Below are 26,447 nucleotides of genomic sequence, written 5' to 3' on the forward strand. Positions count from 1 at the left end.
TTATAGAAATGTCTAACTAAAGCTGGGATCTAATAAAGAGGGTTGAAGTACCCCTCAAATTTTAAAATTGCTGTGGGGAAAGAAGAAATTATTTTGTTATGGTATCTTTCTTTTTTTGAATACATATACCTCCAAAGAGAAAAGGATTCCTAAATTTCAATTATACAAATACAGTTATGATTTATAAATTGTTATTATAATAATAAATGTATAATTTAAGATACAAAGGTCAATTATTGCCAAAGATGGGAACTTGGACTCCAGACTTGCGACTCAAGTTTGACTATTTTGAAAACGATCTCACATTCAAAGACTCAAGCCTTGACCTGGACTCCAAAGCCAGTATATTGCGGACTTAGGAAAAGCTTAATACTATGGACCCTTCAATATAGTAATGGACTTGAAATGAGCTTGAATGACATTATGAGGACTCAATGAAAATAATCAAGGACTTGGACATGACTTGAGATTCGACTTGAACTTACAGTATAAGGAAGATTTAGCTACTCATCTTAATTTTTTTGCAAGTGGAACAAACACTTCGAAATCTTTGGAGGCTATAGATTAAAGATATCTGTAGAAAGGGTTAGGGACCTACTAGAATTCATGTGTTTCATTATATTTTTTAATAAGGACTTTAAAGACGACCTATCAGATAAAAATTCCTGCCGTTCTACACGTCATGGCCTATTCAAAAGAGACACACTAAAAAAGATATAGTTTCAACATTTTTTGTAACCGAAACACACTCCTTAATCTTACGAAAGATGAAATACGAATTGGGTATCATCTGAAGCAAATGAACAAATAGACGCGTTTTATCCTCCAATCAACTCAACAGTTTGTCAGACATATAATAAGGTTCTTTTTAGAGAAAAAGCTTAATTTTTATCCCTATCAAAATCATAAGAAGCTTTTAGTGTCAAAGTATGTGTATATTGTGAGTTCAAATAAAGTTAAGATTGTTGATGCTCTTCATAACGTTACAGCTTATTTGAAAGTTATTCTTGGGTAGGAAGACTATAAGACTATAATGTGGAACCAAAAGAGACGATAACGAAAATTGAGAAATTGATTTCTTCTAATTTCTTGTATACCAGTAAGTTAAAATTTGCAAATTTGCTCTCTTCACCATCAATAAGGATAAAGGAATATTAATATATACAATGGACCTTGTGTTTAAGTGCTATAACCTTAGGAAAATTATAATGATTTTTAAAATGATTTAATTGATAGCTTAGAAACGTCTAATTTCATATTTAAAAGCTAAGTTCTCTCATTTAATGTGCAAGAAAATAAGAAACACAAGAGACATAGTGATCCTGGAGAAAAAAAAGAGTGAATTAACTGTCAAATGTCTATTAAATTCATTGTATGTGTATAAATCCAAAAATTATTGTATTTAATATTATAATTTTATGTATAACGTTGTAGTAAGTAAATGTGCATTTCATTTCTGTATTCAGGGTGAAATATTATTTTCACTGCAATAAATTTTTTTCTGTGATGTATTTAAAAAAATAGGTGTTGTTTTATTGATGTCTTATAGTTGTTCTAAGAACAACATCTCCATGTATATCAAGACACTTCACTTTGTTCCCTGGTTTTGTCTCCAAATCATGCATAATATCAAATTTATTAAAGGTTCTTCTCATAAGAACGAGGTTGTGCGATTTCTATCTCCGCGTTTCATTCCTTTTCATTATATGTCAGGATAAAGGTTCAGCATAGAGTTAATTTAAAAGGTAAACAAGCAATTTATTGACGTTATTGGCTGTGATATTGAAATAAAAGATAGGAAAGACAGAGTAAGTTTGTCATTTTATAATATTATTTTGAAATTTATAAACTAATAATGTACTATGCATCTTAATTACTATGCCATAACTTTAAGATCAAATAAAATTTTGACAACCTACTCTTTTTCTTCAATGACCATAATTTTGAAAATAACATCGATTTGGATACTTTTGAGTATAAAATAATTATTCAGCAGAATTAATATTAGAAACTAAGTTAGATAGAGAACGTAAAATAACTTAAATAAGATCGGTATTATGAAATAAAATTAATGTCATTATAAAAATTTTGAGTTGCAAAATTACTCATGGCCAAGAAAAGGATGGGTTCTTTTTGATTAAATATTTTGACAAAATATACAATTTTTGAATTGATCTGATAAAGTATAAGAGACTGATACTGTTAACCTTGATAGTTACTATTAACTACGTCATTTGAGTCGCTGAAGTTTCATCCTAATTCTTAACATCTTTCAAAGAGACAAGAACACCTGCATTTAAAGCAGTCGACTAGAACGTATTATTAATATTATGTGCTCTAGTTATCATTTATTATTTTTTAGTTCTTATATTCATCAATCCTAGCTAGGAGTGAAGTAAATAAAAAGATAACTAGGTCCATAGGACTGAAAGACCGATGTATCGGTCCTTAGGACGGTTGAATAGAAAAAAGATAGGTATGATGAAAAAAGACTGAAAGGGGACTGATTTAGGAATCAGTCCTAGGACTGATCCAACACTAGGTATCACCCCCATATGTCAATCTGCTTCCGTCTTCCCTACGTATATTGACCTTTTTCGAAACTGAAGGTTTCTAGACTAATAATTCTTATTAATCAAATTCAATTTATACGAATTATCCTAAAAATACAGGAACACGTCTCTGTATCTTATAATTAATAAATTATAACAATAGTATTAAGTATAGTACATAGTAGATATTTATTCATATTTTAACTTATTGCTTTGTTCAGCAATTTCTTTACAATAAAATGTACGCTGTATACAGGTTTTTTTGTTTTTTTGTATCTTCATTGATTATATTTATAATAGATGACTGAAAAAGGAATGCATAATTGTATAATATATATTATTAAAAAATGTGTCTTTATTCATAATAAAATTGAATCGCATACATGCTTTGTATTATTCGTATATATTGAATTGAGTTTTTCTAAATAAGATTTGAATACAATAAATTATTAATTCAAGTATGAAGTATGTTTTCAACTGATGCTGTATATATGCATATTAATTTAGTTGATGTCATACAGGTGCGTGAGTTATGTCACACTAATAATTTTCTGAGGGCAAAAAGATACATCATGATGAGAATGTCCTTGACAAAGATCGCCTTTCTATCCTTTGTTGGACTACTTCAAATTGGAAGTATCAAGGCGGAAGGAGAAAATTTGGAACTTACTGTTTTACATGTAAATGACATTCATGTGAGGTCAGGAGTTATTCATATCCGCTTTCATTAATGTAATAATTTCTTCCTGTTCTTCATTATCATGATGTAGATTTGAGGAAATCAATACATATGGTGGAGTCTGTAAAAAGAATGATGATTGCTACGGTGGAATTGCTCGACTCCAATACAAAGTGAACGAGATTAAGAACGCTGAAAACAATGTGATTTTCCTAAATGGAGGTGACTTTTATCAAGGGAACATTTGGTATTCGCACTTTAAATGGAGAGCTGTTGCCTATTTTGGTAATCTACTGAATTTTACAGCTATGGCTCTTGGAAATCATGAGTTTGACGATAGAGTGTCTGGCCTTGTCCCATTTTTGGATAACACTACCTTTCCTTGTATCGTTACTAATATTGATGTATCCCAAGAAAAGCAATTAATTGGGAAAATACCTAAATCTGTAGTCATTCAAGTTGCAAATAAAAAGATTGGTATTATTGGATATGTTACAAAGGATACAGATGTAAGTCCTATTTATGTATGGGTATTTTTATGTAATAATCATTTAAATGAATTCTTATTTACAGTCTATATCAAGACCTGGAAAGTTAATTAAATTCATTGATGAAGTGGAGGCCATAGATAAAGAAGCAAAAAAGCTCAAGTCAGAGGGAATTGATATTCTTATTGCATTGGGGCATTCTGGCTACCAAGAAGATAAACGAATAGCTGAATTTGTATCAGACATTGATCTTGTTGTTGGAGGCCATTCTCATTCATTTTTGTATACTACAATGAATGGAGTAAGTGAGTATTATATTTTATATTAGAATGAATTCATTAAATGATTAGAGCTCCCATCTCGTGAAAAACCACGAGGGGACTATCCAACCATTGTTTCTCAATCAAGTGGGAAAAAAGTCCCAGTCGTTCAAGCTTATGCCTATACAAAGTATTTAGGCTATTTAAAAATAAATATTAGTGATGAGAATGAAATTACTTCCTGGAGAGGGCATCCAATATTGTTGAACAAGTCCATTCCAAAAGATGAAAGAATCTTGAAGGAACTGATTCCATGGAAGAATGAAATTAAGCATTATTCCACAGAAATCATTGGAAGTACTAATGTTCTTTTACTCAAATCTAGAGTTCAAGAGACAAATTTGGGTAACTTTATAACGGACGCAATGCTTTATCATGTAAGGGATTTCATTAAAAATAGTTATTATATATTTAGAAAACAGTTAACTTTTCTTCGATCAAAATTTAGTTACAAGACTCACATGATGTACATTTGTCATTGATCAATTCTGGAGGAATACGAGCATCATTGGAAATTGGAAATATTACTCGCGAGGACTTGCTCACTGTCATTCCATTCGAAAACTTTTATGACATTATCACAATAAAGGGGAAATATCTTTGGGAGGTATGTATTTGTTCTAACCGTTTAAGTAAAATATCGTCCATGACCATGTACACTTGCATTCTTCAATAGGGGGGCTAGTGATAAGAAAGTATAAGGGAGTTAGTTGTGTTTGGTATTGAGTAGAGAAAACATACGATTAATATAACACATACCTAAGACGTACGTATCTAATTAGAATAACGATCAAGATCATAATTAATCAAAAAACATCAGTTATTCTTTTATGATGGGGTTATTTAATGCGCATATTTTTAAATTATTTTATAGTACATTCATTTTCATTATTATAATATTAATAGAGAGATGTTGAATAATGTTAGAAATGATGTTATGTCGTGACTACTAAAATTTTAATAGTCTTATCAATAAAATAATATTAACTATATAAATCTAATTTTGTCTCGACAGCCACTGTCTTTTCCAGAAGGTATAACAAATTTAGTTTACATACACTAAATTTTTAATCTGGCATATTATTATAATTGGGATTGGCTAAATTTGTCTACTACCCTTTGTTTACCTTGTCACTCGCATCTTTGTTGGGGTTGAGGTTTTTGGAGAAAAAAGTTACAGGTTTATTCTTCTTGCGCTCTAAAAAAGTCCCATACCTAGTCATTTTTTGTTCGAGGGTCTGAGAATGAGGGAAATTTATTTATATTTAGTTTTTTTGTTTCATTAATTATTATTAATAATATTTCCATGGTCTTGTCTCCTCTTTCCTGTAAGTTCATTTACATTTTTTCCAGAGCCCCGCTCTTGGAAGTTCCTATTATATTGGTAATATAATAATGCAAATGTATATCATCATTTTATTCAATTAAATATGTTATAAATTTAAATAAATGGAAGGGAAAATATTAACATGTAAATATTTAAAAAATTAACAAAAGATATATGTGAGGTCTTACCTAAATATTTAAGGAATTTTAAAGAATCAGAAAATGAAATATTGATAGAAATTCAAGCAAACATTTTGGATTTATAGTCTACATCAGTAGTTTACAACCTTTCAAATATTTCTCTATTTTAGAACAAGGAATTAAAAAATGACCCCAATTCTTAGAATATTTTATATATACATTCATTTTTTTGGAATGAACCAACAGCCTTATTATTGTAATTATGTATTAGAGATTATTTATTTCTGAAGTAACAATACATTCCGTAAATTCCTCATCGGAGGAGAAAATCATCTGGTTACCATGATGTTTGAGGTCATAAAAAAGACTCCAACAACGCCTCTTACGGAATAATTGATGCTTTTGAGTGAAGATTTGCCTCTCTTTAAACATATTTGACTTCCACCCACCAGTCTTGACCACCGTTGACACGTTATTCTTACAAAAAATCAGCTACTAAACGAAAAAGAAATCGGTCAGATGCTGCCAAATTTGGCCAAAGATACCCGGAAATCCACTAATTTCACGTGAAGCAGCTGATCAGTGACTGACTGCTTCTTAAGAGTTGATATAGTTAAAACTGCTCAAATATCAGCGCTGCAGCTTATTGAACAGAGCAGAAGCTACTGGTAGTTTGACCCGTGTTTCTGTGTCCACTTCCAGTAGAACCTGCTCTCATGTTTAGTTTTAATATTTCGTCAACTAAAAACTAAAATATTTTTTTTTGGAAAAAAATTAAAATCCACAGCTATTCACAAGATATTAATTTTTTTAGAATTTTTTTTTTTCAAAATACACTGTAGTTCACAGTTTAAAAATTTTTTTGAAGAAAAATTTCAAAAATCCACACTTCACAGAAGAATTTCGAAAATTATATTTCAAATATAAAATTTAAAAAAACAAAATTCAAAAATTAAATTTTGCAGAATAATTTGAAAAATTAAATTTTTTGGAAAAAAAGAATGAGAACATTTTATCTCACAATTTATGAGAGCAATCCCCCTTTCAGCCGGCTCATTAACGCAATTTAATAAGTTGTTAATAATTTTGAACACGCCGCTTTAGTTATCTCTTGAATTCCAAATTTCAAGGTCAATTTGAAGTTAATTATTCGTTATACCCTAACATGCGAAAAAGTTCTGTGTGTTTTTGAAACAAATTTTTCTAATGATAGTTTCTCATATTTTTTTAGTCTACTCTTGGCGAGGAGAAGATATAACATAAAGAGCTGTGAACCGAGCTCTAAAATATATTTTCCCAATAAAATATTATAAATTCCTCTTATTTCATTAGCAGTGAGTTTGAGTTGATCTCGATACATATAAATCTTGAGAGTGTACAATGCCTTACTCAGTCAATGAGCATGGTGCGTAGCTCCTGGTGCAATAAAGTGTATACCTCCAAGAAAAATGATATCAAGTTCCAACAACTATCTATAATCATTTCTTACTTAAACACATTGAAGTTTTATCTTAACAAAGTGAATTTTATTAACCTTCATACCAGAAATGACTTTTAACCCATTGGTCATAACCGACTTAAAGTCTGTTTTGTCTATCTTTCCATACTCCGTCTGCAACCTTTTAAAAACTTGAATATCAAGTCTAGATGAGGGATCCCAACAAATAGAGAAAACACATCGAAAGGATAAGTATAGAAGATTTCTATCTAATTTTGACTCAAGCAATGCACATTCATCTGAACAGTGTTGCTAACTGCTATATCAAAACATAGTGAGTGATCTCACCAAATGTTTGATATCCCAATTATCTACCAGCTGGTAGATAGCTTTTGCCTGGGCCTTACCAGTTCCAGATATTTACTTAGAAACAGCCAGAATTTGATTAGTACCACCGAATCTATATATAATCACAGGAAAGCAATCTACCTTTTTTTTCTGTCAGGTCCTTCAGTAATTTTCTATCGCAATGTAGAGTTAAAGGAGATTTAGGACCAAATTTGTCGTTCAAGTTATTGTTTATTTTCTTTCTCTCATGTATGCGTGCTCTCCGTGTCGATGAGCTACTGATGTTGAAGTCTTTAACTTTGTTGTCAATACTTTTAAAATATGATAAAGATAAAAAGGTATTATTTCGATCAGGTAGCTTTGCTATACCTACATAGTATCTATAGATCAAGCCAATTCAGACCATAAAATAATTTTTACTCTGTTGTTTTTTTATGTATAATGTACTATATAATCATTATTACTTTCTTTCAATGTTCTTTCTTCGTCCCTATTATGGTAAACAATCATTTCTTTACTTGAGTGCATGCTATTGGTTTTAGTGGCTTTTTGAATTTCCGATGTTTTCGTTACTTTTATTGGAATGGGTTTTATCTTCTACACCTGTAAACATTTGATGTCCTTTCTCTCTCTTCCCCAAAGGAAAGTCTTTATCTTTCGGATTTTTATGAGAATGAGTGTATCTTTATGTGCAATGTCGAGCAAACCTTTTAGTTTACTGTCAAAACATTTATATCTAATCGATGAGTCTTAGATGTGCAATTTGTATGCCGTTTAAGCTTCTACCACTCACAGTGAAGCTTTTCTAGTTGTATAATGACATGATGTTTAGGGCGAACAGGAATTCCAGCTTTATCCCCAAAAAATATAATATCTAATATCCAGGCTTGGACATTGAACAGAAAGACGAATAGCGTTCAAGCTTTCCGTTCATTTTTTGAATGAATGAACGACGAACGGGGAACAAAATCAAAGTTTAAGTCCTTCATTTTACTCGATTTTTTTTGGTGGTTAGATACATTTCTTATTAATTGTAATCGAGATAAAGTAAGGAATGGTTCATTTTTTAAATGCTGAAATGTTTGTATCAATTTGTCATTTATTTTGATTTTCCTCTATTTAGTTCTTTCATGTCGAAATATGGCACTGAATCGTTGTTATACTCTAAAAACTTGATTTTTTTATAGACAGCTTTAACGGTCAAACTGATATCCGTTGAAAGTTTCGTCATTTTCGTGTTGTACGGCTTAAATAACAATAATAAATGTGAGTTACAGACTGCGGGTGCTCCAAGACCTTCATTTTATTGCATAATGATAATTAAAGCCCCATCTGGACCAAAGGCTATGGCCCCAACTTGGCCCAACTATCATGTTAGAAAAATTGAGCCCGCCTCAAAAGTCCGTTGGTGTTCGGACTCACCTTTCTTTTCTTCGCACTCCCTGAATGAACTGCACCTTTAGCATTTGCTTATATTGTCTATTCCACGGGTCAGCCTTATAGGTAAATAAGGTTGTTTTGAAAAAATATGCATGTACAGCTGTTTTTTAAAGGAAGGAGGCTGTTAAAAATAAATCGGAGGTTTCCTAAAATAAAAGTAATGCCTCTAGACACTTTTTGAGGCTGGCCTAAAAAACTGCCTGGATACTATTTTTAAGCTGCTAATAAAAAATTTGAATAAATTGGACATTACAAGTATTTTATAAAAATTGATTGCATCATTTTTACCTGTATATTGGAGCACTGTGCTGTTGGGACCCATGATATTGCTCATTTTTATCTATGGAGAAGCAAAAACGTTAACCAGTTATTTGGGTTTCTTGGTATCCAGGCAACCAGAAATATTTGGTTTCACTCCTTGTTGATTCTGCCATTACTTCAGTGTTCTTTGTTTTGTTTGTTGAGTCGTAACTCGTAATATAAGAAATCAAAAAAAGAAATCGTTGCATGATTAACAAGATATTATGCAAAAGTCAATATCATAGTCATTTTTAAAAATTTGGCTGTTTGATTAAAAAAAGATAGATAATAATAGGTTAAAAAAATATCCTTCACTCCTATTCTGTTTAAATTCAAAGAAACTAATTTAAGAACAAAGTAATAATCAATGTACAGTGATACAAACTACAGATACAAAAATTCATATAAATATTGCTAATATTCAGTTTAGCAAAGCCCAATTTTTGTTTCATACATATATAAATGGATTGATATAGGCAGGCCTGTTTTACCGTGAGCGAGGTTCCGGGCAAAGATAAATGTACAGAGTCCTTTTCTTTAGTTTATAATCTTTTTTATTATTAAAATAATTTCCAATTTTTTTTTTTTTTAAAGAGAATATAAAGCCTTGGCCTTTTTTAAAAATAAAGGATGGGTCTTCTTAGGCCACTGCAACCTATGTGGATGTAGCGGGCCCACATTTAAATTAGGTCCCGTATGTGATAAAAAAACCTAGAGAAAGCCCATATACAAAAAACAAAATTGCTGACCCCTTATTTTCTATAATCAAACGTGACTGGGGAAAATCCCCCCCATTTATTCACCTAAAACCGACTCTGGATGTATGAAATGTGATTTTAAGTATTCAAAGGGATAACATTGGCCCCAATGAAACAAGAAGGAAACATTGATCGAAAAAACCCCAGCGTTAATTTTGTCTTGTTTCGTTCCCTTTTTTATCACTATTAGTTTAGTCTTCATTTAGTCAGAACCTTTAGTTAGATTAAACATTTTTTTTTTTTTTTAAATCACCTCGTCCCGTAATAGTTATCCCAAAAACATTTGTTGACATTTCGTCTAGTCATAGCTGACGAAATTAACACGAATGGCCCTTCCCCCACTCCTCCAACCTTTAAGAAACCCCAGAGTAACTCTATGATTTATATTTTATACTAAATTATTAAATAATTGTTTTTATTTTTAGGCTTTTGAGAAAAGTGTTTCAAGAATGTCTTTGGATGGAAAAGAAAGTGGTGGTGGATTTCTTCTAGTGTCTGGTGATTTATTTTCTCATATTCAGTAGTATCATTAATAAATAAATAGTATTTAAATTTAATACTCTGATAATTAGGTCTCAAATTGGTTTACCACTTGTGCAACCCCGTTGGGAGTCGACTCATATCAGTGTATGTGAGAAAGGGAGTTAACTCATCAGAATATGAATTTCTGAGCCTTGAAAAACTCTACAATGTAGTCCTTCCGAATTATATATTAAATGGAGGAGATGGATATACCTTGTTTGATGAGCATAAAGAGGGCTTGATTAATGGTAACTTTTGAAATAACTTTACAGGGCCAGTTTTAGGTGAGGGCAAGTACCCCTTGGCACCGCTCTAGATCAAATTAAATAAAACATATTGAATATAATAGATATTAAAAAAATAAGTTAAAATATTTGTGTTTGAAAAGAAAGTAATTCAATTAATATGCACAAAATTTCTAAAAAAGGTCCAAGAAAGGCTTGAACTATTCTTATGAAAGCTCATTTAAAAATAATAAAATATTGAAATACGCACTATGTAATAAAAGACGCTCTAAAATAGTGTTTGCATTGTTGATTTTGGCCATTTTGAGGGCCTAAATAACCAAGGTTTATTACAATGAAACCCCTCTTTTCATTAAGATCAAGGAAAGTAGTAAACTATTGGGGAATAACGGATAAAAGGATATTTACAGTCAATCAAAATTTTACCCTTCTTTTGTCTAGTTATATTATTATTTATTTATCTATTAAAAATATGTTAGTAGATCGTTGTACAATCTTATTTTCATTGTGTAAATAAAAATTAACCGTTGCAATGAAAAGAATAAGATATTTTTCTCTAAATATCCCACTACTTTTCTCGTCTACAATTGATATTTTTTTTGGTTTAATGTTATTAATCTAGCCATTTTTAAGTACTCAAATTTCCGTGGTTATCCATTGCATCAGGTAGTATTCAATTCTGGTTTTTTTTAATTTTATTATTATTCTAAAGCCTATTTATTGACAATTTACCCATTATATGTTGTAAAAATATCAACTTTGAACCTCCATTTCAATTATGAGGCAATATATGATGTCAGTCAAAATGCTCTATAAAAATCAAATTCAAAACGAAAAGAGTGGGGTTTACACATTAGCATTCCTTTTCCCGCTAAAACTGCCCCTGTACCTTTACTTACATATATACCTTTTCTTCTATTCATAGGTGTTACTCCCGATCATGTTGTTCTAAGTAAATATATTGCTTTAAGGTCTCCAATCAGTAAGTTAAATAAACTATATTCTTGTGATTATTAATGGTATTAACCTTTCTTAATAGATGAAAACCCCATTTCTACTAATGGAGATCGTATGCATATATTAACAGACTCGGATTGCTCATCATCAAACTCTAGTGGAACAATTTACTCCCTATCCACTTTTCTATTATTATCTATTACTCTATTTATTCAATTAATCTGAGGGCATTTATTTTTAATCTTTCCAATAAATAATCTCGCAAATTTTTAGTATTATTAATAAAATAATTATCAAAACATGAAATATATTGCAATGTAAATAGCCTTATCTTATCCAAAGATTACTCAATACATTATATAAAACATTGTCTAATAAGTTATCATAAAAGGAGTTTCTTATAATCACACTAGCACTTGCGGTGTACCTAATTAATTGTTAATTCAGTACATAACAATGTTCATTATTGTTTAAGGCAGTATTATCTAATAGTTTTTATTGAAATTTATTTCACAATGGTTGATTGAGGCCCTGGTAAAAAAACACAAAACAAATTCGTATAGCAATTTGAGACACTCCACGCCCCCCTCTCCAACTAATAAAATATTTATTTGAACTAAGCTTCAAAGAAGCCTTGGTGATATAAAATATACTATTAATTATTATTGATTAACTAATTCATTGCGTAGCTAGCTAGGAGTCATAGTGGCAGTAATATCCCGCGCTCTTGTAAAAGATGTAGCTCGCACCTTGAAGCGTACTACTCCAACCTGTGACGAATAGGCAATAGCTTCTTCCCCCACCCACTTACACTGTAATACTACTATTACTTCAGTCTATTACAATTCTGTAGTCCTTTGTAATTGTGACTGCCTTTCTTCCCAAGGAAGTGTGACTAAGGAAAGCGGATATCCATCCGTTCTTATCAGTCATAATATATTCCTTTATATTTATTTTTGTTCGACTTTAGTAGATTATCAGTTTGTTTTTCGTGTACTTGAAACTTGAAAGCCTACACCTACCTTCTTCGTCTGATCTATCATCATGCTTGCCTTAACAAAACGGGAATCTTTACTGACTATTTTCTCATGCTTAATTGTCCTACTTACTCTTTGTGTGCTCCAATCTGATGCAGGTATGCTTATGTTATGTAATTAGTAATTACTATTATTTTCTGTAAGCTTAAATCGTTTATGCATAAAATACGTCGTTAATTAATCATTTCAATGTTTTAGGGCCTATCGATGATGTCGAAGACTATGTTAATTCGAAGTGTGTATCAAGTAATCAGTGTCATTTCTTTGAATACTGCGATATTATGAGTTTCAAATGTCGGTTCACTGACTGGTTCATAGCTTTGATCATAGGGCTTCCTATCGCAGTGATTGCGGGAATTTGTGTATGCTGTCTCTGTTGCCCATTTTGCTGTCTTTATTCCATGTTTTGCTAATAATATAATATTTGATAAAAAATATTGTAGACAAAGAAACAGATAAAGTTACTCAATTAGAGATTATTATTATGTATTTATAATAAAAAATATATTATAACTCATTATTACTTATGAAGTAAATATAACAAATATTTTACAGTTAGTAGATTTATGGACCATTATTTATGAACAACATCTCGTTTGTGACCAAGTTAGACAAACACCTCGACTCTTCGCCATATTTTTAGTTGCACCCATGTCTCCTGCATCTACATCTGCATCAGTGACAATGTTCACTCGAAAAGGTGGTGTACAGTCTAAATGAAATGAAGAAAAATAATTAATACTAAATGCTGTTCTCGAAAAAGAATCAACATTCACGTACCACAAATTGGTGCATTTACTTCTGCCATTGCTTGTGTGTTGAGCTTTGCTCCACAATATCTATCACTCAGATTTAGACCTGGTGCACCACAAGTACAGTCTGATGATGAGCCTTCAATTCCTATAAAATCCAGAGTACATCCCGTATCTATCATTGCTTTAGCTTCTTTAACCCAAAGACTGAAGGCATTTGGTTCACTACAAACCTTGTAACGAATGCAACAAAATCCAGACTCTTGTCGAATACAAATGGAGTACCTTTGATCTGCTAAATGGCTTGTGTCCGTAACAGGGAAATTGAAAGTAGTTAATTTCCCTGTAAGACCTTCGTGATATTGGAGACATCCCGGAGGTGCTCTAAAATGTTATAAGAATGTAACTAATAAGTACGGATATAACAATATCAACTTACGAAAATGGAGCATCGCACTTTAGTTGACTAACTTTGATCTCCCACATACGCACACCAGAGTCACCCATAAAATTGAACCGCATTTGGGCAGTGTCTGACTCTCCGTTCCCTATGTCAATGTACACTATACACGGACAAATGATTGATTTATATACATATATTTCTACTACATATCTCTAAAATATATATAATAATATCAAATCATAAATACCATGTTGTCCTGTATTTTGACCACATATTGTTGGTACACTTTGGTCCACAAGAGTACTCGTCTATTTATAAACGTAGAAATAAATTAAAACTCATAGTATATATATACATTGTATATCTTTAGGAATGATTAATTGTAAATATAATAAAAACAACACACTGTTATCATGAATGTATCGACACATTTTCCTCCATCTACTTCTTCGGAGCTGGATGGCCCATTGGTTGTAAATGACTCAAAGTCAAGTCTCAATTTACATATATCTACATAAAAAATAGTATAACGAATTCCTTTACATTGAAATAAAATGATTCCTTACCGATATGAGCCTTGTTGATCGTATAGCTTACAGCAGTTGAACCGGTATAGGCATTTGGAAATCCAGGATTTGTGACATAGGTACAATTCTCTCGAATAGTACTACCACTACTAGAAACTAAAAAGACACAGCAGACTCCAAAACTGAGGGAAAATAATCAATTAGTTAATTAATGAAGGTTAAATTATAATTAATAGATTAGTGTTTTACCCAGCTGCACATTGTCCTGCCGCTAATCCACCCTTGTTAGTACATTCTACATCAGTGTAGCAGGTTCCATTTCGACTCGTCGATCCAGATCCACCACTGAAATGAGAAAAAGGAAGTTATGCAAATAAGAAGGGGCAATTAAGTAAGAAATGTTATAATAGTATGTACTTGCTAATAGTGCTTGTACTTCTACATGCTTCATTTTTGAATTGGACGATTGAGAAAAGTGAGAGAACTTAATAAATAGAATAAATTTTTATCAATTAATATTGAATGGAATATATCAGGAATGATGAAAACATACACTTCCCATCCCTATCATTTTTGGACGTGCTTTTGGAAAAATCAATGAAGAGGAGTGAAATGGATAAAATTATTAAAAGCTTGTACATTCTGAGTTCAATGGATAAATTCAAATTGAAAGGAAATTGTAAGAGATTTCCAAAAAGTTGGATGGAGAAAATTATCTTCCGTACAAAAGCAAATTTATTACTCAGGACTTTTTCAAAGAAATGAACAAGTTGAATGATATGCAAAAATGAGCCTTTTGTATGAGAAGCCATCGAAATAAATTTATTTTGTCTAGAATCTAGATAATAACACATACAACCTTAATAATGAGTAGACAATATTTTATTTTTTTAAATTACAAAAAATAATGATCGAGCAATTTTAATAATTAGGCTATTCACTTAAAAAGATTTCACAGCAAAAAAGTTGATAAGTTTAAAGTCTTCTCTGATGACTTTCTTAGTTGGAATAGTCAAATCAAAGAGAAAACCATGGATAGATTTTCGATGAGTCTTTTTCTTCTCTGTTTATTTCATTATTCACTGATCATCCTCGGTTCTGAGGAGGAGGCTTTAACAAAGAATCAAAGGGAATCACGACTACGTAAGTCTTCCAGAGAATAGATAAAGGGAAGTCTTTTTAAATAATATCATGTCTTGATTTTCAGTTCCTGTATTTCAAGTTATAAGGTGAGAAAGTTGTTATGGATGCTCCTTGAAAAGTCGTATATTATTTAGAATATAGATATATTGATAACCACTTTAAAAAATTTAGATTCAGAAACGATGCATGTAGCGGTGGATCCAAGAACGGAACTTGCTACACATCAGCAGAATGTGAATCCAGGGGTGGAACAAATGGGGGATCTTGTGCCAGTGGTTTCGGAGTTTGTTGTACATGTAAGTTTTAAATATTTTCAATTTAACAACTAATTAATCGGTTTCATATTCTTTGAATAAAGTTACATCAAGATGTTCTGGAATGTCGAGAGAGAATTGTACTTACTTTGAATCTGTAGGCAATGAACAAGGGTCTTGTTCCCTTACAATTTGTAAGTGTGACGAAAGCGTGTGCCAAGTGAGTGGAGTATAAAATAATTAAGACTACATAAAAGTGAACTTATTGTATGTTCTTAGTTACGACTTGACTTTCAGTCATTCATGATCACTGGTCCCTCAACCCTTACAGAAACAATTGGAAAAACAACTTTCGGAATTTTAAGTGCTGGTGGCGCAGTAGAGGTTTCAGATCAAACTCAATGTACAACTGACACTTTTACCGTTACTAACCCTGGAGGAACTACTCCTCCAGTCATTTGTGGCTTGAATACAGGAGAACATAGTAAATCTTAATTTAATTTAAGTTAAAGTCAGTGAGTCAGTATTTGTCCATTTTTAAAGTGTATGTTGATGCTTCGGACGCTTGTAATAGCCTTGTGTTCCAATTTGGAGCAAATGCTCCTGGAGTCGCGAGTGTTCAAAGACAATGGTCAATTAAGGTATCACAGATTCGAAATGGGGATATAAGCATGGCACCTAAGGGTTGTACTCAGTATTTCACGGGTACGAAAGGAGTTGTACGATCCTACAATTTTCAGGGTAAAACTCATTTAGCTCGACAAAACCAGAATATATGTGTGAGAAGAGAGCGTGGAATGTGCCGGTGAGTATCAAAAACAAATTCTTTTGTTCGTCTTATAACGATGTTTTGATCGATTTTCAGGATTTGTTGGGCCGCTACCGGTGAAAAGGACTTTCTCCTCTCAGGTAACCTTTTCACATTAGTAACTATCCTTAAATACTTGATTATAATTTTATAATAATTTATAGGAAAGGAAGAGAAGGGTTTTACCAAGGTATGTAAGATAGGTATTCTGATTTTGTAGTTTATTAATTTTTAATATAAATTCAGGGTAGCGTATGCTGTGGCTACGGGGAAGATGGGATGAAGACATCAGGATATGACTGTGTCATAATACCTGGAGCAGAAAAAAAGACAGGGAAATTGGCAAATTCCAATGCTTTTTGTGGACGATCCAAGGGATTAGTTGACATGACAATGGGTGATGCTAAAACTGTTTGCTGTAAGTTAACAAAATGTTCATGAATACTTGATCTTTTTAAATTATTTTTCAGCTCGAGCATTACCATTTTCAATAAGATTCGTATCGGATAAGTTTGAATTTAAGGAAGAAGCAGCTAAATTGCCGAATTTGGGATTTCAATTAGCTTATACCCAAGATAGCTGTACAGCATAATTAATCTTAAATTATTTCTGTGAAATTTTAACATTAATTAAATATCTCCAAAATAAATAATACTTTCTCAATTATATTTGACTTTAAACAACTATCATTATACAATCCACTTCCCCAGAATAATCCCTAAAACAAAAATAACAATTACAATGTAAATTTGATTCGGAGGAAGATTCGAAAAGTCTGTTAAGGCATCTTCGAAGTCCATAAGCGATGAATTGCCGACTTTTTTATCATTAAGGGGTACTACACGAGTATTTTTAAGACCCATCAATCTACGCTCGTGGCTCTCTGGTTTAAAAGTACAGCTACAATCTATTTTATGATTATAAATCTTGATAAGAGAAGAATTTTTCCATATCCAATCCAAGTCCACTTCGCCTTCAGTCAATATAATGTATTGGATTTTGAGTCTGAAAGTAGGAAGATGTTATTTGTAGCCATACGAGTCTATTAATACACTATGAATGATGTAATCATTATAATTAAATTCATGGAGTCGCTATTAATAAATGATAATAATTTGCCTTGTTATTAGTGAGTCATAAAAAAAATTATGAAAGGAACAACAAAGTACCCACAAATTATTTCATCCCTCACAAGTACATCGACTTGAATCGGCCACATTCTATCCCCACACCTCTCTTATACATACTTAATTTATTTACTTGTCAATCTAAAAAAATAGAGAAAGGTACATATTAAAAAATTAATTACTTGTAATTCTTTTTCAAATTCTTGGGATCCGATTGATGAATTGTCACCAAAATATCCTGTATTTGTTTAGGCAATAGTAGGCCAAGGTTGGGACGAACCACTAGAGTCCCTCTAGGCGCATTGGACTTAACCTTAAAAGCGAGACGATTTTCTCCAGTTAAGTTACATAAGTGGAGTTTTGATGAAAGAAGCTCCGAGGATAGTCCGTCAAAATCCATACAGGAACTCGGATAAGTCATAAAAATCCCCTCCATGCCCCGATCTAAAACTGTCAGTTATAAATGATTAAGAAAACCGGTTTTAATCTATGACTGGATAATGCTCTTTTTTGAATACATTGGTTTATTCGCACTTAAAAGGGGGCAATTAGTTTCAGTTTATGAATTGAACTATTATTCTATTATATAACTTCCAATTACTGATGTTCACAATTGAAAAAAAAATAATTTTGGAAAAAAATACTATAATTAACTATTAAAGTGAGATTATTTTCTACAACTCACCCTAGGACCATTATCATGGTTTTAAAAAAGGGTTTATATAAACAAGGTCTTAGAAGTTTAAGGATTTGATTTCTGGAATGCCCCCTGGCCCCAAATACACATTTATTTGATCAGGCAGATATTATGTAATAAAAGCTGTAAATTTAAAGTTCAAGTCAATATTTACTGGCATCAAATTAAATCACAAATCCCATTCGATATGTCTCATCCATTTATATAATTATAGATCCATCTTACGATATTTACAACCATGTCTAATGTATTTAAATTACTTAATCGTAATTAAATTTTTGGAGTTACTTTGAGCTTGCATTTCTGATATAATTATTCAAATCACAAATAATGAATGCAACAATGATAATAAACCAAGAGCGACATTCCTATTCTAAATAGATTATTTGACGGATTGAGGAAATTTCGGGTTTAATATTAGAATCAAAGGCATATTTCGCTGTATTTGATGAAGAATTGATAAATTCCTTATGAAATAGATAACAAATTTATATTAAAAAAATATACAGCCAAATTTTGATGCTTGAATTAAATATCATTTCAAGTATTCTCAAATCAAATCTTCCTTCAACAATTTGGCCTCTTGTGATATTCAAAAATACTTTTATAAGATGCTCTATAATCTTGATTGACTGATCTCAATCCTTAGTGATTCTTTTCAATTTAATATACGACCATGCAAAAAAAATCATTTCTTCTAGCATTTGAGCACCAAATTTATCACCCTCTTGTATTAATAGACTCAAATGCAGGATTATTAACTCGTAAAATCGTGAGGTCCCTTCCTTATTCATCATTTATTTAAAATTAAAATAAAGTTATATTTTATAGTATAATCATATATTCTGAATCCTCCTAAGCTAAAGCTCTAACAGACAATGTTATAAAACGAAAATAAGAACTTATTTTGAATAATTTAAGTCTCTAAATACCAGGGTGCATATAAATTTTTTTTACAACTATCAATACATTGAATCAAACAAAAATACATCATGATAATTTAGACATCAAATGCCTCTATAAATTGTTTACAAAATGTTCCTTCATCGCGAATAATATATAAGAAATATCAACATTTGAGCCACTATGAAAACATTATATTTAATTTCATTTTATGAGAAAATCTTTTTGATTTTTTGCGAGTACATGACGATGATTTATAATTGGATTTTTCCAAAAGACAATTCATCATACACGTTTTGAGTAAGAGGTAGATATCCATTTTTGGTTGCATAGTAGAAAGAGTCATCTTTCAATAGATTAATGTCATAGCCTTCAGTTTTCAAGCTGAACTTTTTAATTTTATAAGTAGCTGAAATTTTTTTTAAATAGAGAAAAAAAAAGTAATTAATTATATTATCCTAGGCATGACACAAGAAATGAACTCACCGGTAAGAGCCATTTCACTATGCAGTAAGCGCACAAATACTGGGCGAGCATACAGTGGCAATTTGGATTTGAAACCATCAAACAGTTTATCGAGTAACTTCTTAACATCTTCATCTTTGGACGGTAATGCAATCATTCCAGCACGGCCATCCATACCAGAGACTTTAACACCGTACACTGCTACCTCAGTTTGATTGTCCAGAAGAGAGTTAGCAGTCATTTCCACTTCATATGTTGAAACATTCTCGCCTTTCCATCGAAAAGTATCACCTACACGGTCTTTAAAATATAAATAACCCAATTCATCTTGAACCAAGAGATCGCCTGAACGAAAAAAAATGTCCCCCTTCTTGAGGACATCCCTTAAGATTTTGTTTCCATTTTCCTCTTCATTCGCATAACCATTGAATTCCTTCACAGGATGTCCTTTAACAATCCTTCCTATTCCTTCACCTATTTCACCTGAAATTCATTAGACATCATGAACTTAGATAATTACAACAAACATTATTATTATTCACTGTATTACCAACATCACATTGAACACAGAGTCCATTTTCATCCCTGTATACTTCTAATGTTTGCGGATTCACTTTAATCAAGTGAATGGGAGTAATAAGTTCGATTAAAAACTTAGGTATAATATTAGGAATGCATCCCACGGCCCCTACGGTATTATCAAAGTTGATCAAATTCATGTTGCCTTCAGTTGAGCCATAAAATTCTCCAACCAATGGTATTTTAAATCGTTCCACAAACGAACGCCATATCTCTGGCCGTAAACCATTGCCATAAATAATTCGAATAGAATGTTGAGTCTCTTCAGGTATAGGCTTTGTAGCTAATAGAAACCGACAGATTTCACCGATGTATTGTGTGGCCTTCAAGATATACGTAGAATGATTATAATAATATTAAAAAATTGAAATAACGTGTAACAACATACAGTCACTTTATATTTCACACAGTCTTTCCAAAAATTTCTGGCAGAGAATTTTTTCTTGATAACAACTTTTCCTCCATTAGCAAAGGCATTTCCGATCCCAAGTTGTATCCCGGAAGCATGATACAACGGTAAATAACAGTATGATGTGTCTTCAGAATTCAAATCCAGCAAATTTTTAATCGCCATAAGAATCACCATTTGCCTATGGATATATTTCACAAATTTAGAGAGCTATCATCACAAATTAAGCTTATCATGATAGTTAAATAATCTTATTAAATTATTCCATAAGCAAAAATGATACGAATGTATAAAAAAAACTACACACCTCATGTGCGTAATTTTAACAGGTTTGGGTAAGCCCGTAGTTCCAGATGTATAAATATAGAAAATGACGCTAGAAGGACTCAAACTTATGTTTTGGGATGCTCCTCTGTTAGCTGGAGATTTAGAAACAATTTCATCAAAATCCTTCGATACAGGGCTTCTTTTTCGGGTTATATCCTCGGGAGAAACCCCACTTTTTGAGCAGTATAGAGTAAAATTTGGACTAAGATCCAATAAGCTTTTCTCCATTTCATCAACTGCATCCTGAAGTTCAATCCCGTAAATCAATGCCTTGGCATTTCCAGCTTTCAGAGCATACACCATAGAGTCTTGACGCAAATGACTATTCACGAGTGCAGCAATGACGCCAATTTTTGCAAGCCCCAAAGTAATATAAATAAACTCCGGTCGATTTGTCATATAGAGAGCAACGCAGTCACCTTTCTTTAGTCCAACGTTGTTTGAAAAATAATTTGCCACACGACTGCTTTCCTGGTCAATCTAAAATACAAAAAATACATTATTGAATATGATTATAATGATTATTCAAAGTAAAATCTACCATTTCAAAGGTCCACTCCTCTTCCTTATTCTGACCATTCACTAACATGACTTTCTGTGGATGTTTGAGTACATACTTTCGAAGAATATCAACTATTGTTGTCTTGAAGATAATGAGTTTGAAGAGACAGAAGGAGAGTCCAAGGAGTTTGTATATAAGCCTGAAATATAAAATTAATTAAGTACATAGGTGCTTTAAAAAAAAAAAACTACGCACATGAAATCTCTTTTATAGGTCTTTGAAATTAAGTAGACTTGGTAGATCCCACCAGTGAGAAGCCAAACACTTAAAAATAATACGATTCGCATCCATATATTCGGTAATAGAAAAAGCCCCACAAATAAGAAGGAAAGTTGAATATTTCTTGATTCGAATTTAATAAAGGGTTCTCGTAGAGACTGCGGTAACATTTTGTTGCTGCAATCTTCGTTTGCAAGTACCTTCGAGGATTTTGTTGATCCAAGACTAAAGTCATATTGAGAATCTTTTCCTAGATAATATTAAGTATTAATATATGAAAACAAATAAATACAAGATAACTTTATCTAAGAAATCTAGCTACAAAAAGATAAATTTTTTAAATACATATGTATATAAATATCAAATAGTGTATTATCATTTATCAAAAACGAAGTGTATGTCAAATATTATGGACGGAACACAAAAATACCTCCTCCAAATTAATTAAGTGTATGATTAATTCCTAGCTTCCATAAAATGAAATAAAGGGTAGATGATCCAAATGTTGCCATCACTTAACCATTAAGTATTAAAATGTTATTAAACCTTAATTAAATGAAGAGAGTACTTTTGTCCTCCATTGTACCCCCGTACTCTTACCTTTAGCCAGGAGCATTTTGTTGGATTAAAAGGAGTAGAAATCCCTCAGTGAGCTACTATATTAGCAAAAACTATTAAGTACAATGTAATAATTCAGCCATAATAGGAGCCCATAGTTATAAGATTATGTAACTTCATTATTTCATAAGTTCACTCAAACAAATAACAAACTAGGGAGCATGATCCAAAAAATCATTCTATACAGCAGAATAAAATCAGAGAAGGAATATAACATAAATTATAAATATGCTTAAAAAATTAATCTTTAATTAATTATCGATTTAATATCTTCATCTAAACAACATTCATTTCACGACGAACGTACATAATTTTACAACTTTCGAGTTCTATCTTCTATTTCTTTTCTATATGTTTCCTTCTTTCTCTCTCTGTCCTCTTAAGCAGCTTTCAGCTTTTCAATAGCTACATAATGTTCCGCCATATTATAAACTATGGTAACTGAATGGGTAGTAGGGGTTGTTGTTGACTACAAGTTGTAGTTTGTAGCGCACACGTCATATACATACGCTAAATCAAATTTTGCGCAAAATAAAATCAACAATGTAGAAACATTAAATAATAAAAATTTAAAACAAAGTAGTGAAACGAAGACAACGTGATCAATATTTGTTCAAGGTAGTGGTAGAAGCAAAACTTTATTCGTTCACATATAAGTAGGAGAGTTGAATATTACTCCATAGACCATAACTAACGACTTAACATCCGTGAATTTATGTTTTTAACTGTGTAAATACTCCATTCTGTGAAGGGAAGAAAAAGTTAAATGACGCATAAGGGAAACTGATAAAGTGACGTCATGTGTGGAATAATAAAAAGCGACATCTATTGGGGGAAAAATATATAAATAATTAATAATATATAGCTGGTCTTTGGTTTCGCTACTTTGTTTTATAGTTTTTAACATTTAACGTACATATTTAGGGATTCAATTTGTCTTCTTAAACATGAAACTTCTGTATGTACGTTCTTCTTTTCCATTTTGAGAAAAGGAAGAATAAATATATTTAAATCTCAACATTACATACATATTGTAAGTTTACGTTAGGGGTATTTATTATTATCTATATTAATAAAGCATAGTTTTTTTGAATATATGAAAACAAGTCACCCATTGGACTGTATATAGTGCTCCATGATGTATTTATTATAAACATATTTGGATCTAAGAAATATCAATGTAGTCGTATTAATGAACTATTGCGGGCGTGGGTGTATAGCATCGAACGTATATACTGGGTCAAGGACTCCTGTAAGCAGGACAAGACAATGCGCTCACACGTTTCCAACATTGGTCTTTGTTTATTCTATATGGAATGTCTCTCTTAAAGTGTTTTGCTACAAAATAAAGAGTTTTTAAAAGTATTTTGCTAGGAAAATCATCTAAATAATAAAAATGGGGTACTTTAATCAAAATAAGCATTAAAAACATATAAAAAAGAAAAGGCACTATCAAAAAGTACAAAGTTGGTCCAAGTCTACAAGTAAGAAGATTTTGATTGAAATTTAGCTTTTTTTCTATTAGCTCCTGAATTCTTAGCTGCCATGCTCTTTTTTGTTAAACATGGGATGTAATCATTCAGCTTAGCACTTAAATTTTTACCCATGACATTAAACAAAGTGAATGAAATTCTTTGAAGAAAAGCTGACCAGGAGTGTCCTTCCTCGCACTTTACTCCCACAACGGCCATAATGTCAGAGTTTAAATTGTCCTGCATCCTGTCAATGAATGTGGCAACAAATGAAGCTCTAGGATTTGGGGTGCCAAGTAAACTGTCTTTCTCTTCAGGAGTAGCTTTGATGTAAGAGAACATGGAGTGAGCATAAAGACAGGAGAGGTAGAGAAGGTAAGATGGAGTCAACACCCCCTCTGCTCATTATGTCGATGAACTCTTTCAGGTCAACATGCTGATTGGTTGGGCTATCGAAAGTTATTGAGTCCGGAGATGTGTCTCTGATGCCCATTAACTCATGACATGATGGACAACTGATCTTCTTCTTCAAAGAAAAACCAATATACCCGGCAACAAAGTAGAAAGCATTATTCTCTCCCTTAGAAGCTAGTTCCTGGAGGTCATCTGGTTGCTAATTCAAAATGAGCTCAGCTTTTACAAGTTCTTCCAGAGTAATAATATCGGAAAATTTAAAAAAGTCAAATATTGTAATGATATTATTATATTGTAAAAATAAGTAATAAAGTAATAAAGAAGCTTACTATTAACAAATATCTTATTGACCTGAGAATTTGACAAGACTCAGAATAGAAATCTTTTTCTCTGCTTCAAGGATATGTCTCACGCTGATGCAGTAGATCCCTCCACTTAGTTGTATTCAAACTTCACCAACTTGTTGAGAATGTCTTCCCAAGTCTCTGTTTGATTCAATTCTTCTTTTGTTACCAGAAAGGAAGCCAAATTGATGGCTTGAATTACAGTATTAACCTTGTCTTCTGAGGTGATGTATGACACTGCCTTTTTGTCAATCAACACACCAAGAGTGGTACATTTTGAATTATTATCTGTATCAACAAAATGCTAGCTACTACTTGGTGGCCCAACTTCTCATCATGGGATAGCTTCAAAAGGGCAACACTTGGTTTTGTGACGAGGATGAAGTCTGATGGGAGTCTCTCCTTTGTCAATTTGTCACCAAGTTCTTCCACAGAGAGGACTGACTCCTCAATCAAGAGTTCAAATTCTAAATGCTGTTGTAGGTCATTGAACTGTTGAGCCTTACATGACGTGATCGCAGCTTGAGTTGGCCTTGATGAGAGGTAGTTGGGGCAGTTTGGCCATAGAAATGTTATTACGTCTGGTTTGAGGTACCTGTAAAAGAAGACAGTTATAAGGATACTATCTTCCCAACATCTTTTACAATTATCAATCGTGAAAACGGCAATCTGTATAGAACACACCAAAAGTGAGCAGCTGTCTTAATTCTTCTGTAGAGCCTTGTCAAGGGTATGCCATCTTTTAGACTCACAGATGAAATCAGAATCGTTGAAATGCAGGGAACACAGCTTCGTACTTTTGAATGGTGCCCTAATCTGTCTCTCTGTGAATGGCTCTCAGCCAGGCGGTATCAATCCAGGGGTTATCTCTTTCTTTGGGCAAAGATGGATCGTAACACGAGACTGTTGTGGCTCGTTGTCATAGCCCGTTCTACACCCTGGAGCACAACACTTAGTGGGCATGATTGGAATTACAAAACACAATAAAGATAGCGTCCATAAAGTAACTAATAGTGTCTTACCAAACATGTTGCATTGTTTTTTTTCAATAGACCCATCTTGCACGCGTATTTGAATTCATGTTTGCGCGTGCCCGGTCCTGCTTACAGGAGTCCTTGACTGGGTGTACTGTATAATACTGAATACATTGCTCCCTGATGTCAATCATAGAAATATTTTTGATATAAGAAATAATAATTAGTGATTATAAGATTGTGTACCGAAAATCAACATGGTAAACATGACAAGTTGAAGAATGTTTTGAAAGAGAGCAAGTACAATCAGCTGTGACGAGGGAAGAGGGAGAGAAGGAAATAAACAAGGCATTGGCAAGAATTACTCGATCTTCAATTCTACTTTGAGTCCAACATGGACTTACAATTATAACTCTCCAACAAATCATCAAGGTTACTCTGCCCTCCCCACTCATGTTGTCGTTTGGAACACATGATATACGAACTTTATCATATAGCTTCTGTTCGTAATTTAAAAACACCTCCGACCTACGTGTACTTTGTACATAGTCCCTAAGAGTCTACTTTATAAAAAGAGGGATTAAATAATTTCTGAACATGCTTGCATACATACTTTGTACATGACCCCAAAAAGTACTTTGTTATGAACTTTTGAGTAGAGGAGACTAGGGAAATTGCAACAGTCACATTTTTCTGGGCCTCTAAAAAGCTCTAGTCACAAAATTTACATTACTACCGCATAGTATGATTTGTATTTTTATGTCCTTTGGAAACCATACTCCTTGCTCGAACCTCCCGTCCAAAAAAGAGATGCCAAACCTGGACGTTGAAGCATCATTAGGAATTTCTAAATATAGATTGAATTCCTGGAGAATAGGAGAGAACGAGTTTTTTAAATT

The 26,447-nt window shown here is 32.2% G+C and overlaps 5 protein-coding genes and 1 long non-coding RNA gene across 16 annotated transcripts; 3 read left to right on the plus strand and 3 right to left on the minus strand.

The window, feature by feature from the left end:
* Window positions 1-1,701: 1,701 nt before the first annotated feature.
* On the plus strand, window positions 1,702-11,849 carry LOC121129831 (apyrase). Of its 7 annotated transcripts, none has more exons than XM_040725552.2 (10): window positions 1,702-1,808; window positions 3,074-3,252; window positions 3,323-3,740; window positions 3,805-4,024; window positions 4,070-4,416; window positions 4,488-4,646; window positions 10,216-10,288; window positions 10,363-10,560; window positions 11,483-11,539; window positions 11,597-11,849. In XM_040725552.2, exons 2-10 carry the CDS (start codon window positions 3,125-3,127, stop codon window positions 11,737-11,739), a joined length of 1,743 nt encoding a protein of 580 aa, XP_040581486.1. In that variant the 5' UTR covers window positions 1,702-1,808; window positions 3,074-3,124; the 3' UTR covers window positions 11,740-11,849. The 7 variants fall into 7 exon arrangements, with proteins under 7 accessions (XP_040581486.1, XP_071749653.1, XP_071749645.1 ...); XM_071893552.1 differs by having other exon boundaries at window positions 1,790-1,808; window positions 3,074-3,247; XM_071893544.1 differs by lacking the exon at window positions 1,702-1,808 and adding an exon at window positions 2,275-3,010.
* Window positions 11,850-13,024: 1,175 nt separating this feature from the next.
* On the minus strand, window positions 13,025-15,087 carry LOC121129841 (uncharacterized). Its single transcript, XM_040725562.2, has 9 exons — window positions 14,787-15,087; window positions 14,651-14,717; window positions 14,483-14,578; window positions 14,273-14,415; window positions 14,113-14,216; window positions 13,954-14,014; window positions 13,743-13,866; window positions 13,332-13,687; window positions 13,025-13,263 (listed from the first exon to the last, which is right to left on the minus strand). Exons 1-9 carry the CDS (start codon window positions 15,085-15,087, stop codon window positions 13,130-13,132), a joined length of 1,386 nt encoding a protein of 461 aa, XP_040581496.1. The 3' UTR covers window positions 13,025-13,129.
* A 154-nt stretch (window positions 15,088-15,241) lies between these two features.
* LOC121116685 (uncharacterized) lies at window positions 15,242-17,104 on the plus strand. Its single transcript, XM_071893555.1, has 10 exons — window positions 15,242-15,376; window positions 15,441-15,462; window positions 15,548-15,672; window positions 15,735-15,850; window positions 15,910-16,114; window positions 16,174-16,435; window positions 16,496-16,539; window positions 16,603-16,628; window positions 16,685-16,856; window positions 16,909-17,104. Exons 1-10 carry the CDS (start codon window positions 15,265-15,267, stop codon window positions 17,028-17,030), a joined length of 1,206 nt encoding a protein of 401 aa, XP_071749656.1. The 5' UTR covers window positions 15,242-15,264; the 3' UTR covers window positions 17,031-17,104.
* LOC121129852 (vesicle-associated membrane protein-associated protein A) lies at window positions 17,084-18,051 on the minus strand. Its single transcript, XM_040725571.2, has 2 exons — window positions 17,748-18,051; window positions 17,084-17,443 (listed from the first exon to the last, which is right to left on the minus strand). Exons 1-2 carry the CDS (start codon window positions 17,999-18,001, stop codon window positions 17,128-17,130), a joined length of 570 nt encoding a protein of 189 aa, XP_040581505.1. The 5' UTR covers window positions 18,002-18,051; the 3' UTR covers window positions 17,084-17,127.
* Window positions 18,052-19,085: 1,034 nt separating this feature from the next.
* On the minus strand, window positions 19,086-25,589 carry LOC121129861 (long-chain fatty acid transport protein 4). Of its 5 annotated transcripts, none has more exons than XM_071893568.1 (9): window positions 25,259-25,589; window positions 24,560-25,169; window positions 21,703-21,976; window positions 21,487-21,646; window positions 20,926-21,425; window positions 20,598-20,799; window positions 20,181-20,532; window positions 19,652-20,113; window positions 19,086-19,574 (listed from the first exon to the last, which is right to left on the minus strand). In XM_071893568.1, the coding sequence occupies exons 3-9, from the start codon at window positions 21,894-21,896 to the stop codon at window positions 19,420-19,422; spliced, it is 2,025 nt and encodes a 674-aa protein (XP_071749669.1). In that variant the 5' UTR covers window positions 21,897-21,976; window positions 24,560-25,169; window positions 25,259-25,589; the 3' UTR covers window positions 19,086-19,419. The 5 variants fall into 5 exon arrangements, with proteins under 5 accessions (XP_071749669.1, XP_071749664.1, XP_071749662.1 ...); XM_071893563.1 differs by having other exon boundaries at window positions 25,219-25,583; XM_071893561.1 differs by lacking the exons at window positions 24,560-25,169; window positions 25,259-25,589 and adding exons at window positions 22,327-22,523; window positions 22,652-22,817.
* On the plus strand, window positions 22,901-24,569 carry LOC121129874 (uncharacterized). Its single transcript, XR_005868554.2, has 3 exons — window positions 22,901-23,377; window positions 23,428-24,191; window positions 24,244-24,569. It is a non-coding gene; the product is annotated as an uncharacterized lncRNA (long non-coding RNA).
* Window positions 25,590-26,447: the final 858 nt, after the last annotated feature.

The sequence above is a fragment of the Lepeophtheirus salmonis genome, chromosome 1 (assembly GCF_016086655.4).
Source record: "Lepeophtheirus salmonis chromosome 1, UVic_Lsal_1.4, whole genome shotgun sequence".
NCBI lineage: Eukaryota > Metazoa > Arthropoda > Copepoda > Siphonostomatoida > Caligidae > Lepeophtheirus > Lepeophtheirus salmonis.